The 15,694-nt window shown below is 41.3% G+C and overlaps 1 protein-coding gene across 1 annotated transcript in view; it reads left to right on the forward strand.

Moving 5' to 3' along the window:
• Positions 1–15,623, forward strand: part of LOC116676215 (kinase suppressor of Ras 1-like) — a 72,368-nt gene extending 56,745 nt beyond the window's left edge. The window contains 16 exon segments of the mRNA XM_032507485.1: positions 110–273; positions 405–471; positions 2,191–2,274; positions 2,433–2,494; positions 2,979–3,091; positions 3,277–3,451; positions 4,438–4,495; positions 4,742–4,796; positions 5,526–5,753; positions 6,725–6,921; positions 8,462–8,558; positions 9,817–9,904; positions 9,907–9,949; positions 10,328–10,459; positions 11,603–11,738; positions 12,524–15,623. Of these exon segments, the coding sequence (XP_032363376.1) occupies positions 110–273; positions 405–471; positions 2,191–2,274; positions 2,433–2,494; positions 2,979–3,091; positions 3,277–3,451; positions 4,438–4,495; positions 4,742–4,796; positions 5,526–5,753; positions 6,725–6,921; positions 8,462–8,558; positions 9,817–9,904; positions 9,907–9,949; positions 10,328–10,459; positions 11,603–11,738; positions 12,524–12,670 (1,846 nt within the window). The 3' untranslated portion in view covers positions 12,671–15,623.
• Positions 15,624–15,694: the final 71 nt, after the last annotated feature.

Genomic DNA, 15,694 nt, shown 5'->3' on the forward strand with positions numbered 1-15,694 from the left:
TGCTTCCAATGACATGACAGTTTTTAACCCCACACCTTCGTCCTGTGCAGTGTGCCAGGATGACGTGGACTGTTGTACAGTAGTTGTGAGTTGCTCTCTGTTCTTTCAGAGCCTGTAAGAAGAACAAAGTGTTGGCTGCTCTTCATATCAACGGCTCTGGGAACCCACCGGAGGACTCGGCGCTGCGGTCACCCCTGCTGTCTGCCCGGACACCGGGCCCTGTCCCGGCATCAGCCCCATACACCATGCCTGCCGCCCCCACCCAGCTGGAAAGTGAGTCCCTGTCACAGATACTGGCTTGGATTCCTGCTCTTATTGTTCTTTGGCGCTTCTAGGATTGTTTCAGTTTTCTCCATTGTCTCTTTTTGTGTTTTTGACATACTACTTTCTGATGTTCTTCATAGATGTGACCATGCACAGGAGCTCCCCTCAGACAATGAGGAGGGACATTGGCTTGGCTGTAACACACAGGTCAGTTACTGTCGCCCTTATACAACTGTCCTGTTTAGAATCAAGGAGTTTATAGTAGAATGTGAGAGTCACTATACTTTATGCAGTGAAGTGTTGGCTCATGTAACACAAGCTGTTTGGAAACATTTTATAGACACTGAAAGGGGTACTCCAGTGATTTAAAGAGAATTTATAGTTGTATGTTAAGAGTAGGGTTTCAAAGGATCAGTTTCCAGGAGATTTTTTGACATTTGACCAAAGGGAGCCTGGGAATTTTAGAACTTTTGCATCATTTTAAGTTTATTAACGATCTTTTAATAGTGAACTCTTATTGTAGGGAAATACACAAAGGCTGCAGGCAGATAGCCAAACATAGTTTAGGAAAATAGAGTGCCCACTCCCTGGACACAGCGCTGCAAAGTGTCTGGTTGTCGCCATGAAAATAGGGCCTCCTGTGTTTGAATTTAATATATCTTTATTGTCATTGTTTTCCAACAACAAAACACAGTTTACGAGCTCACTGTCACTGTGGATGTCATTAACTGAAACGGATGGCTGCTGTTAGTTTCACTCTGTTCTTTACTCCGTCAGAACACTGGGACCCAGAATAGTGTTTTACCAGAGAGCAGTAGGGCATGTTGACTGCTAGTTTACCCAGATAGCAATGGGTTACTTTAAAACTGCAACGAAACACCGCAATTCTAATCTTGTTGTAAGAGAGATATTTCCTTCCTTATAGAGCTGTGTAGATTGAATTATTACTTTATGTTATCACTATTATTATTACTTCAACTTCTAAGAGAGATATTTAAATATAGCAGCTTTCCCATCAGTGCAGGACTCTAAAACATGATCAAGGTGGGGAGTGCTCCATCTGATGCACTTCAACAGAAATACAGAAAGTGCAAATTAAAGTACTCTAAAAGGACCGACACAACTAAAAGCCTAATTTGAAGAAGATATGCGGAGCATAGTCATGGTCCCCAGAGGATCAGCTGACCTTCCCTATTGTTCCCCTGTCACACAGGCCTTTCTGCTAGATTACTTTTTTTGCCTCAGAAGTGGCTCTAGGAATAGCTTAATCCCCTGTATGTTTTATTCTGCCCTGGGTTATATTAAACATTACAGCCTGTGGGGTCCACTAGTAGTTCCTATGTTCCTGGATTCAGTATGTAAAATATTTTGATACTACATTCATTACTACAGTGACTGAATTTAGGGGCAAATTGCCATTACGTGATAGTCTGGCCAAGATCAATAGATTTGAGATTAAGTGTTGGTCTGGGGAGTCTGCTCTATATTTTCTCTGCACAAGAGGTGTGACCAACGGGCATAGTTCCATTGACTCTGTACGCAATTGGAAAGTCCTTCAGCCAATCAGACCAACGATCTGGGGGTCGCAGAAGCGACAGCGGCATCAACGGGTTGCTGCGCTTGGTTGCACTTTGGTGGCGTTTGGTGGCCGTCGCTATGTTGAATGTAAACAAGAAGCTGCTTGGTCACTTCTCTATTGTCATGTTGTATTAAACCCGCCAATAGCACGCCAAGTAGATAAGCCAGATTGTGATTGGTCCTGAAGCAGGAGAAACATGCAAGTTTCCAGACCGAGCTGCAAGGCAAAACAAATCACTGGCAGAGTGGGTGGGGTTTACCCAGTCTTATTACGTGAATTATTCCGAATCAAATGTTAGAAGATAGGGATTTGAGTTATGATAAAGATTTTTTTTCTTTCTTTTGTAGGTTTTCAACCAAGTCCTGGCTCTCCCAGATGTGCCAAGTGTGTCGCAAGAGCATGATGTTTGGTGTCAAATGCAAACACTGCAAGTAAGAGAGTGTAAAAAAAGTATAACCTCCCCCACTCTGTTTCATTATACTTGTCAATGTCAATGTCAATTTCATTTCTATAGCACATTTAAAAACAACAACAGTTGACCAAAGTGCTGAACAGTATTTGTTATGGTCTCATATCCATCTGTTCACAGGTTGAAGTGCCACAACAAATGTACCAAAGATGCTCCCTCATGTCGGATATCATTTCTCACATGTAAGCCATGCTCAATGACTTTTCTTAATTTGACTTCACTTTTTATTTTTGCTAAGACTCTAGTAAATTACTATATGGGCTCATAACATCTCAAGAATGCTAGGAACACAATTATGCCTATAATTATCCGGGTGATTTATGTGTCTGTCTAGTGAAGCTTCCATTACTACATTAGTGAACATTTCCAGTGACAGTGAAAGCACAAATGGTTGGGTTGATCCCAATAGAAAGAGATAATAAACATATGCAAGGTGTGTGGTTTTAGATGGAAAGTTAGGATTTGATGGAGATTGATTCAAATGAAATGACATCATGGATAAGAGGCTTGTGTGTGTGCGCTTCCAGCTCCACAATGATTCAGTTTTATAAAACTATGGGAACAGGCTCTTGTTTATTGTTTTCAGACCGACTTAAAAATGTGTGAACCTATCCTTTAAGATACAATGTGATATTAAATTAGCAAATGTTTTCATGTGATTTGTAGTACCAAGGATACGGAGGGCAGAATCAGTGCCATCTGATATCAATAATCAGATTGATCACACAGCAAAGATCCCACTGCAATTTGGCACTTTACCAAAAGCAATAAATAAGAGGGTAAGTACAGGATTATTTTCTGTTAGAATATGTTTGGAATTATGTTTGGACTGCTGTTGTTAAGTTTATTCTCTAGGTAACTGTAGGAAAACATAAGAAGAAAGTGCCAAGGTTGGTGTGTAGGACATAATTGCTGGCAATGGAAGGTCCTTACTCTGTGTGTTTGTGTGTGTGTGTGTTAGCAGGAACCTCCCCCCAGTTTAAACCATCTGGACTCAAGCAGTAACCCATCATCAGCTACCTCCTCCACACCTTCTTCCCCAGCACATTTCCAGCAGAACAACCCCCCAAGTGTCAGCGCCACACCCCCACCCAACGCTTCGCCGCAGAGCTCCCGGGACAGCCGCTTCCACTTCCCAGGTCAACACCCTGTCACTGGTATCACTCACGTACACACACGTGTCTTGTGTAATGTAAGCACACTTCCAACAGTACAGGTTCTTCTTCACAACAGTGTGTCACAGCTGAGGCAACCGACAGGACATAAGTTGTTAACCCTTGGGGTTTGTGGCGCAGTGTGTACAGGGCAAAAAGAGGTAAACCCAGTGTGTGCCAGTACCCTCTGTGCGCTTTCACTGTAAATGTCAGTGATACGTTCATTTTTTTTAACTTTGCGAACATAAAGTAATGATTTAATGAAAGTAGTGTAGTACCTTAAGAATGACTACTGGTTAACTGGTAGTAGGTATTTGATACTAGTTTCATTGCCTCACAACAGACAAAAAGAAATATGTAAATGAGAACTATGAAAAAATAACGGACTTAATCAAAGATGTGGCTGAGATTCCTGATGTACGAGTCAACTCCTAAAACACTGGATCCTACATTTCCCAAAATCATAGACTGTAATTATGGACGAAGCTTCTGGGCCTAAAAAGTGAAGCCAATGCGGAAGTGCCTTAAAGCTGCGATCTCTCCCTAACATCCAGCAGAGTAATTGGTTGCAAAAAGAAGTCTGTTTTTATAGAAGTCTATGAGAAAATGAGCCTACTTCTCACTTGATTTAGTACCTCAGTAAACATACTGTGCGTTTACATGCAGTTTAAAAGAACAGTTAAATTTGGGTTAAGCCAATACCCCGATTTCTCATAACCCGGTTAACCTAAAGAACTTCAGGCAATATTTGGGTTAAAGCATAACTCTCGCCATGTGAATGTGAATGCACCCGAGTCTTTCGTTTAAAGTATAATTAGGACGGAAGCGCCACGTTTACGACTTACCATATTATCGTTTTTTGGTCAAATGGCCTTTTGAATGGGAGTGCTAGGGGCACTTCTTTGATAGCATCAAAATCACTATTTTCAAACACTAAGAAGGCTCGACACAACATGTAACTTTTCCAACAGATGTTCCTGCTTCTACATATACTGCTGTTCAACATCCTGGCAACCACTATGAGTCTGGGTAAGAGATATTTAACAACAACTTACCATATTTCATACACGTCTGCTGATATGTATAAAGGAATGTCATGTCTCAATATAAAAAATCCAGTGTTGGTCAGATTTGTATGTATATAGCATACGCAGTAGATAAATGATGATACATAGTCAATAAAACTGTAGGCTACTCTACAGTAGCCTACAGTATCTGTACAGTATGTACAGAGCTTAAAACCCTTGAAAATAATGAATGTGGTTCTTCCCTCAGAGTGTCCCAGGTGGCCGTCGCTGAGAGGCAGCTGACAGCAGCAGAGCCAGCAGGGGTGAGTTACAGCACCATAAAGAAGAAGTGAAAAGGCTTACTTATTTCCCTGTGGTATTGATAGAAATGGTACGCATATGTGGTTTACAGCACTTGTAAATGTACTGTTTCTGTCACTGCCGTATTTTGTCATCAGTCTCTGAGGGAAAGTCCCTCAGTAGTAAATTACTTTTGAACAGCCAAATATGACAACCTGTTTGGCTGTGATATAATGATGCATATAATAATGTATTTAAATACATTATGAAATAAAAAATAGAAAAGACCCATCAGGGCTGTCACATTGCGCCCAGTGAGCTGCTATAAATCCAAGTCCCAAGTCTCTGAGCTAGAGTATTTTACATATTTTATGGGAGAAAAACATGCTCTGGTTTATTGGCATTTCTTTAAAACAATCACAATCGTCTTGGGCAGCGCTAAGTGCTGGACGGAGCCACAATGCAAAATTGTCCTGGGAAGGAACTTGTTTTTCTTTTTGTTCAAAAGTTGTTTTAGCCGTGAAACAACAAACTCAGATTGGACAGATAGTCTTACCCAGTAGAGATCTGAGGAGCAGTTAAACATAGTCCTCAGAAATCCACCAGAGTTTAGGTGGCGAAGGTGGCGGACAGCTGGCCAAAATGAGTGACATCTGGCGGAATTTTTTTTTTTCCTTAAAGCACTTTATAAAGTGAGTTTTACTCCAATCGCTCACTAACTAACAGTCCATGATGGCTTCGGTTGCTTTCAGGGTGACGAGGAGGACGAGGAGGAGGAAGCAGCTGACCAGGGCGACAGTGCTCCCACTGAGCAGCCTGAGGAGGACGAGTTGGACGAGCTGCCCTCTTCCATATGCCGCCGGGGGGCCGTTGGCCGCTGGAGGGGCCCGTTCAGTCGCATGGCCAGCCAGACCAGCATCTACCTGCAGGAGTGGGACATCCCATACGAGCAGCTGCAGCTGGGGGAGCTCATTGGCAAGGTGGAGACAGAGAGGAAATCCAGACACACTAGGGCTGTCAATCCATTCAAATACGTCACCGTATGCGATTAATTGCATGATTGTCCATAGTTTAATTGCAATTAATTACAATACTCAAGTGGTATTTGAGACTGGACGTAATGGTGACTCTGTTCACATCGACCTTACATGCAAAGAACTTTAGTCTCGTCGAGAGAACCTTCTGGAAGGGCTTTGAAACTCAACTTACGGTTCAATAGACACTTTTCTTAATTTCTCCTCAAGGAGGTTTGTATATTTAGCCTTTTTGTGATGGTCTGAATAACAGGGTTGTTAAAATGAATCACTGCATCGATGCATCGCAATGCGGACTGAATGTTTCCGCATCAATGCAGAGACAGACTTACGGACAGATTATAGCCTGCTGATGTAACTTATTGATTTTCTGGGCACTGCTTTTTAGTTTCTTCCTTTTTGTCGGTTGTCAGCTGTGTTCAGACTCCGCTACATTCAGGAAGTGTCTTTTTTAAGAGCAGATACAATAAAAAGGGGAGTTCACATATGTCTGACTGTTTGAATTTGTTGATGAAAACCATGTGTAGCAATATATAATAATACTGAGGAAGTGACACATCGGGATGCGTTGTGATATTGAATTGATTTGAGTCGTTGACAGGGTAGTCGTAATCGAATCGTGAGACCAGTGAAGATTCACACCCCTACTAAATAAGTGTTAGCTAGTTGTTTAAATAAATAAAATCGGTAAGAGGTTCTAAAAAGTTGAAAAATCTAGTGAGAAAGTTGCCAAGTTGGTAACACTGTCCACAACTTTACTGCTGCATCACTTCCTGATTTCCCAAATTACGGAAATTGCGTCAAAATGTTTTATGGCGTTACTTGTTATTATTGCATTCATTTGACAAGACATACCAATATGAAATATCAACATTTGTGTGGAACACAGTTGAATTTTTTTGCGTTGTGATGTCCAGGGCCGCTGGGGCAAGGTGCATAAGGGTCGCTGGCACGGCGAGGTGGCCATCCGCCTGCTGGAGGTGGACGGCAACAACCAGGACCACCTGAAGCTCTTCAAGAAGGAGGTGATGAACTACAGGCAGACACGGCACGAGAACGTGGTCCTGTTCATGGGCGCCTGCATGGCTCCGCCACACCTCGCCATCATCACCAGGTACAGCTGCATGACTCAGCACATCTCACTTCTGCTCTGGTTCACCTTATTCCCAACACAGTTCCAATAGAAACACATGCATGGGGATACTTGTTTTTCATATTACATTGTTGTCAAGTTCAGGATTTATTTTAAGGCCCTGACACACCAAGCCGACGGCCGGGGACTAGGGGTGACAAAGGCCAACTGTGGCGTTTTTTTCTGCCCTTGTCGCCCCTGTCTGGGCCAAAAATTAGCACTGGAACGCACCATAGAGACTACAGCTGACGGCCAAGTACCACGTACGTTCTGCGCCTGCGTGAGAAATAACTCTCCATACCAGCAGATGGCGGTAATCTATTTGTCATTCAATAAAGGAAACCTTTGCTATGATACCTACAACAAACAGCGTTTGCCTGAATTATCAGCAGCAGAACCGAGCAGAGCCTACGGTCCCTCTGCTTCACTCCTTGCCGGGAAGACAGCGGGAGATGGCTAACCAGATTGTCCCTCTGCTGTGCTTTAATCTGTTCTCTCAGCAAAGAAATACAGTGGGAGCGGAGTGGAGGGACCTAACAGCCGACTGCTGGCTAGTTAGCTAACGTTACCTTGCTAATTCCACCCACACAACATGCCTTCATACACTGGTTACAGAAAATTGGCCAAAAAAATTGTGACTCAATTGGGCAAAAAAAGGCAGACAAAAGCCGAGGCGTGGCGACGGTGCGGGACACACCACACAAACAGTCGCTCACCGTCGGCCCAACTAGGACTGACGGCAGCCTTGGTGTGTCAGGGCCTTTAAGGTTTTGTTCTGACATGTAGAGCCTTGCGTGCTCAGGCTCCTGACCTGCTCCGTCCTTATATCACCAGCAGGTCCCTTAGGTTCTCTGACCGGAGGTACTGGTCATACCTTGCGTTTGATTCAAATCAAAAGGTGACCGTGCCTTTAAAGTGGATGCCCTCAACTCTGTGGAACGCCTTTCCTATTGTCATACTTTATTGTAGGGGGGCCACCAAATTATGAATTTATCTTTTTTTTTTTTTTTTTTTTAAGTTTATTTTTCTTCTAAAAATCAAAGTAGGTCTTAAGATATACATTAACATGAATCCAACATATTATTAGCGGAGATAAATCTGCTTATTAATGAAAACAAAAAGTATTTCATTTACATAACATTGATAACAGGCTTACTGTACTATAGGTATGGTAGCCATCCCCAGATACAGTTCAGATTAAGGATTTACTGTGACTTCAAAACGTTATGTACAAATAATACATGAAGATCTATACATCCATCTGGCCCAGTTCAATATGCAACTCAATTTGATACAGTATATAGTAGTTCCTACTCCGTTTCTCTTTCAGCTAAGGGGTCCTCGGTCTAAATGCGTTAAAAATTTGTGTTTTTACATTTTATTTTATTCCTCTTGTGAAGCACTTTGTGACTTTGTTCTGTAAAATGTGTTTTACTAAATAAACATATTATTATTAATACATGTGATTTGTTGATTTGCTAGTGTTTTTTTTGTAACAATGATGCATGTGTTTTCTCTACAGTTTCTGTAAAGGCGTGACTCTGTACTCTGTTGTAAGAGACAGAAGTCATATTCTGGACATCAATAAGACCAGACAGATTGCTCTGGATATTGTAAAGGTAAGCTGTGTGAGATGGACAGAATAGTTAATACGAAAGATAATCTAACATTTCAATATCAATATATGATGATTTTCAAGAATCTATTACTGTCTTGTCCTGAATGTAACCCTGACAATAGGATTTTTTTTAAGACTCATCATTTGAAATAAGACTTTATGAGGACCAAATCTTTAAAGAAAGACAACATTTGAAATAAGTCCCTCGTTTAGTTAGTAGCAGTAGCAGATGTAATTTTGATCACATATTTATCTGTCATGGAATGTAACTAAGTACATTTACTCCAGTACTGTACTTAAGTACAAATGTTGAGATACTTGTACTTTACTTGAGTGTTTTCTTTCCATGCCATTTTGCACTTCTGCTCCGCTACTTTCACATCTGACAGCTTTAGTTAATACTTACTAGTTACAAATTAAGATTTTTGCACAAAAAACACATGTAGTTTATAAAACCTGGACTTTTTCTCAACTAGGCCCATCCTCCAGCCATTAGCCCCTAGCCGTGCGCAACAGACACTAGCCAGGATGTCCTGCTACTATGCCACAATACTGTAGCCTATCAGACAAGGTATTCACAGCAAGTAACATCTCAAAACCAATGATGAGAATTGTGGTTGTGTTTATTAACTCAGCCGTCAAATAAAACAAATATCGACAATGCCATTACATCTGCATTAAAAATAAAATACAAATAATAAAATCTCACTGGCTACAGAAACCCCAAATTACACAAACTTGTAATTATAAAACATTACTGACAAATATTACTGACAACACTTCTAGAGATAAAGTAGGCTACTTGCTGTACCTGAACATGGGCATTAGATATACTGTAGGCATATACTAAAACTACACTGAGTGGTAGTTACTACCCTGTCATCTTTTGAGCTGCAACTATCGTCAACCTGAATAAACAAATGATTTTAAAGAAAGTTATTAGCTATAATTGATGACATATTATTTGTTGCTTTGTGACAAAAGAATTAGCATTGAATAACCTATATAATATAATTTTTCAATGTCAGTATTACACTTGTGGTTCATATTAAGGCTGCGAAATGATGAAAATGACTAGGCCCTATCAATTTTGTCTGTAAAGCTTTTACAAACAACCACCAGGTCTTTGCCAGTTCCACAATAGTAAACGCAAATATGAAAGACAAGGAAAAAGTGTTCAACACCATGCTCTGGAAGCTCCATGTTTACACAGATATTAAATATATCCTGCGCTCCACCTGTCCTTCACTCTTTTACAGGGAATGGGTTATCTGCATGCCAAAGGCATCATTCACAAGGACCTGAAGTCTAAGAATGTGTTCTATGACACAAACAAGGTGGTGATTACAGATTTGGCCTGTTTGGGATGTCTGGAGTGGTACAAGAAGGCAGGTAAGAGAAAAAGAAATGATCCTCTGAGCTGCGTCTCTCTGTCTGAATGATCTGGATCTCTGCCAGGGCTGCATAATATGAGGAAAATATCTAATTGCAATGTTTTGTAGTCTGCAAGATATGACTTGTAGGCCGGGACGTCTCTGCAGCACCACAATACTTCATTCAGAATGGCTTGACACATGTTTTGCCTTTGACAAATCTCCCCCCCCCCCCCGCGATTTGAATATTGCACTAGTCCATATTGCGATTTCGATCAATTGTGCAGCCTTAATCTCTGCTAAATCAGGTTTATTTTCTTCATTAGTATTGCAAATAGACAGTGTGTGTGTGTGTGTGTGTGTGTGTGTGTGTGTGTGTGTGTGTGTGTGTGTTTAGAAGACAAAATGTGTTGCGGATACCTCAGGGCTGGATCTACTACCTGGCTCCGGAGATCGTTCGACAAATGAGCCCAGAGGTCGACGAGGACCAGCTGCCTTTCTCCAAAGCTGCTGACGTTTATGCGTTCGGGTAATGACTGATTCCACTTAAACAGCCAGCTCAGGTTAATCAGGTTATATTCTAAAGTAAAAGTAACACATATTTTGTGTCTAAGTGACTGATAGGAACAACAATCTTTGACATTGGTCCAGTATTAAGTGAGATTACTGCAGTCGGCAGACAGTGAAACAAGCTACAGTGTAAGTTAATAGTGCAATTGTGCAGCTTGTATTTACCTTCAATAAAGTGCTGTTTGGCCACTGACAGGCTCGGATTAATATTCTAAGTGTCTGACAACATTATGGAAAGGATTTGTAAGGAGGTTGACCTTTCTGTTGAAGAGTAAGATCCTTTTTTTAAACATAAAAACATCAGTAAAATTGCGTTCGCTATACCCTCCAGAATCCACGTAAATGAACATTTACTTTAGCATCACAAAATAAAACTATGAATGACCTTTTTGGGTTGTTTTTCCACTTTTCTAACCATCACAACTCTTGTTTTGGTTGAAATAAACAAATAGTTTACATGTGAAAACATGTTGGCTAGGGTTAAGGTTAGGGCTAAAAGTATTGTTTTTTGAAATGGAGTCTGGTGGTTTTAACGCTAGCAACCTCAGAACTGTTTCTGGTTAAACAGAAAGATCTTTTTTAAAAGGTCTATCTCTGAAGGGATCCTTTCCACAATGTTGTCAGACACTAAGAATAATAATCTGAGCCTGTCAGTGGCAAAATAAAACACTTTTTGTGGACCAAACTGACAATGCACATTTTCCCCATGCTGCTGATTGGCTGTCTAAGGTTACACGTCACAGAGGCAAGCAGGAAAAACTCTACGCTACACAGAGACAAGGCTCACGTAGTAGATACATAAAAAGATTTGTGCTGAAATGTGTAATGCTGTCATTTCTTTTTGTTTTATATCATTGGTATTGAAAGGAGTGTTGTTCAGGAACCGGTATTGAAGTCCCCGTATCAGCACTGGTGCTGTTATCGAATATTTTTAAATGATACCCTGCCCTATACTTAATGTTCACATTTTTTGAAAACTCTTTTTCCATGAGCTTCCTACACCACTTAGCATATTTGCAGAGACTCCCCTGACATGGACAGAGATTAGGAGTAGCATATGAGGCAGTTTCCTCATCTCATCTTTGTGTTGTGTACCTTTCAGCACAATCCTGTATGAGCTGCAGGTGGGAGACTGGCCAATCACCAACCAGCCTGTGGAAGCCAAGATCTGGCTGGTGGGCAGCAGCAAGGGCATCAAGAAGGTGCTGGCAGACGCCAACCTGGGCAAGGAGGCCACGGTGAGTCTGTTACAGAGATCCTAGGTCACCATGGCTACGGCAACATCCATACGGGAAGGGAGGGATTAAACCTGGATGTGGATTTTAAGGCTGCAACCAAGGATTATTTTCACTCTTGATTAATCTGCGGATTATTTTCTGGATGAATGGATTAGTTCTTTGGTCTATAAAATGTCAGAACATTGTGAAATATGTGGATCAGTGTTTCCCAAAGCCCAAGATGATGTCCTCAAATGTCCACAAATGTCCACAACTCAAACGATATTCAGTTTACTTTCACAGAGGAGAGAAGAAACTAGAAAATATTCACAATATTCAACGAGCTGCGATCAGAGAACTTTTTTTTCATAAACTTCTAACTGAACAATTATCGTCCAGATGTCCGTTAACTTCCTCTTTCTTTGTACTGGCGTTCTAAATTCCGGTGGATTTTGTTTAACTATGGTTAACTGCTCCTCAGATCTCTACAGGGTAAATCTAGAAAGCTAGCTAGACTATCTGTCCAATCTGAGTTTTCTAAAACAACTTTTGAACGTACAAATATTCCACCGAAACAAGGTCTTTCCAGAGTCTATTTAGCGGCACCGCGGCTTCATGCGTAATTTAGCACCACCCAAGATGATTGTGATTGGTTTAAAGAAATGCCAATAACCCAGAGCAAGTTTTTCTCCCATCCCGGAATACTGTGTGTACTAGCCAGACCCTCCTTTGCAGCGCTGTGGAGGAAGGTCTGACAATGAGACGAGACTACTGTTGTATTAATCCTCCTGCTTCCATCCCAATAGGAGATCCTGTCTACCTGCTGGTCCTCGGGGGCCGACAACAGGCCCACTTTCACCCAGCTGGCAAGCATGCTGGAGAGGCTCCCCAAACTGAACCGCAGGCTGTCTCACCCCGGACATTTTGGGAAGAACACTGAGTACGTATCATAGAAAGAGGAGCTTTAGTTATGATGCAGGGTGGAGTGGCCTACAACACCCATTTACACCAACATTCAAAGAGAGTCTGCATCAGTTCGTTAACGTCATATCCATCTACATTTCCAAGTCATATAAGAAGAAATGTGATGGAGCCAAAGGATCCAATACATCATCAATCCAATGAAAAATGTTGTAAATAGGATTTTTGTAAAGAAATGTGAATATTATAAAGCTGGCCTGCTGAGTATCAACTAATATGAATGACCTTTTCTAATGTGACTGCTATTTTGTATTTTGAGAAAAGCTCTAGTAAGACTCCCACGTTGCTCTGCCAATGGATGGAGTTGTTGCTCCCTCTATGCTTCCTTCCTAACTTTTTCTCCACACACTTTCATAGGGTTTCTCACAGTCAACAGTAATATCCTCGCTTGTGTTTCCCAGTTTTACTTCAACTTCTTTCTCCTCTCTCTGTGATTTCCTCTCTTCTGGGTGCCGACCAATCCGCGTCTGCCTGTTCCTGTTGTATCTGATCTCCACGGCCTTCCTTCCATCGCGTTTTCCCCCTCTGTCCATGCCTCTTTTTCCCTGTCTGTTTATGTGCACACGTGTTTTCCACCACTCCTTTATTTCACTCTGTTCTTCTCCTGGCGAAGGCCGTGGGATCATCATTACTGCCTGAGAGATCACTGCCATCAGGGTATACACGCCCACTGTCCATACATGTACAAATACAGCAGCTGAGAGGAAAAACTCAAACTTTCTTTGGATTTGACTCTTAATATTGGCTTGAGAAAATATTGACAACACCACTTGAAAGAAAAGTTCTTATCTGGAGTGGCATGTCCGACTTGTCTTCACCTTGAGTTCAAATGTGATCTGTGTCTGAATTGATGAAGCATTCTTGTTTTCTTGACGTGTGAGCAGATCTAAAGGTATGTAGACAGGTTCTGGACAAACATTGTGTGATAGATGACTGGGTAACAGGAAGGGGAGGGTCATGAGCCGAGGGAATAGATCTGAGGCACCCGTGCGCTACTTCTCTGCACTCTGTCCAAGTAGGCTGAACTTAGAATGTTAGAACTATTGTAGCACACATCAGTCATATACCTCTTTCACACCATTGACCAGGGTTATCTGACCATTGTCCAACCCTTCTTTTGTCACTTCAAATCAAGCCAGTCAACACGGGCTGATCTCTGGTCATAACAACTTAGGTACAACCTGGGTCTCAACCCAGGAGCAATTTATACTAATTCTTAACATCTGTCTGTATGTCAGTGGACAATGATGTATCCTCATCGCAGGAAGGCTGCTGGTTGTTAGTAAGCTACAACTCTACAGTAATTCAAGTGTTGCCAGCACTCTATCCTTGCAGATTAGTTTTTATCATCCCCGGTTTTGAGATACTGGATGTGTGTCTGAGATGTAACAGTGTTTATTAGCCTCACTAGCAGCGCAGCTCCAGGAATGGCAATGCTGTGTCTTCAGACTCAAATATCTCAACAACTTTCATTTGGATTGCCATGACATTTAAATCACACATGTATGGTCCCCATATGATGAATTGTAATATTTTTGGGGATTGCTTGACATTTTGCATCTGTGGTTCACAGGGTGGGTTCCGGGGACCCCCGGGGTCCTTGAGGGGGTGCAAAGCAGACAGATAAATCATTAATTTCAGTAGTATCCAACCATAAGTAAAACAATGACAGAATGTATGACTATTTGGTCATGGAATTTATAAACGTTCTGTAATAAAACGCAAAAATCCAGTCAGATGGGTCCATTAAAGACTGATCTAGCACCATCATCGAGTCAAAATCCAGTTTCTTCATTACTTTGCTTTATGTCCAGATACGTGCAGAACTAATGACATTCCCAGCAGCCCCATCTGTACTTTGTTCCTGTCAGCTAATGTTAGCATGCTAACACACTAAACTAAGATGGGGAACATGCAACATACTTGCTAAACAATCGCATGTTAGCATTGTCATTGTGAGCATGTAGCATTCTGTAATTAGTATTGAGTAAAAATTCAAAACCTCAAAGTACAGCCTCACGGCCCTTCCAGCCCGGCTTGGACTTGGTCTGTAAAACCGTAACGTTCAGTGTCGTGATCAATACAAACAAATATGCCACTCACCTCCAAAATACTGGGATGGATCTCCAAACTTGGACAAATAAAAAAACAATATCTGAATGAAGAGGTAATGACATAATATGTGCATGGGTGTTCTGACCCTTTGAAAATTGTCCAAAATATGAATACTTATTGTATTTTGATAACCATGATCTCAGCAAGATGAGAGAGATACAACTGTCCCATGACATCATGTTTCAATGGGTCATCTTTAATGGATCATATAGCAAACAACTGTGTAAAAGCCCCCACACTGAGATTACATGAGGGGCTATGTGTTCAGCCTTATTTTGACTCCTGAGAGAGAGCAATGAGCTGAAGACAATACTGGAAATAATGCTAGAAAGAAACCTGTGATCATGCCACAGGTATGTGTCTCTCCTGTGTGCACTCTGGTACTGCATGAGGTTAGTGAACTGTGTGTGTGTGTGTGTGTGTGTGTGTGTGTGTGTGTGTGTGTGTGTGTGTGTGTGTGTTGTGTGGTAGTTTCCTCAGGCAGGAGTACAATGTATGATCTGTGAATGTAATGGGCTTCACCAGCATGATCATGAATATGATCTTATACATATATGTATATACACTGCTGGAGGTTATATTTAATATACAGTGTTTTACAAGGGTTTTAATTTGGAGCATTTTAATTGGTACTTGAGTCAAATTTGTGTATAGTTTTTTAGACACTGTGTAAACTGTTGTTGGATTGGTGTTTTTTTTTGTTTTTTAGGGTTGAGGTTTGATCTGTCGAGTATTTTTGTACATGATGTGTTGATACGTTGTAAGCTTGTGTTCTGAAAAATTGAAGATATTAAAGCTGATCTCCAGTGACCGTGTGTTCCTTTTTGTAATATTGCTATTGTATAACAACACTCTGTGTTATGTATCAGGAAATCATGATG

The sequence above is a fragment of the Etheostoma spectabile genome, chromosome 3 (assembly GCF_008692095.1).
Source record: "Etheostoma spectabile isolate EspeVRDwgs_2016 chromosome 3, UIUC_Espe_1.0, whole genome shotgun sequence".
Classification (NCBI taxonomy): Eukaryota; Metazoa; Chordata; class Actinopteri; order Perciformes; family Percidae; genus Etheostoma; species Etheostoma spectabile.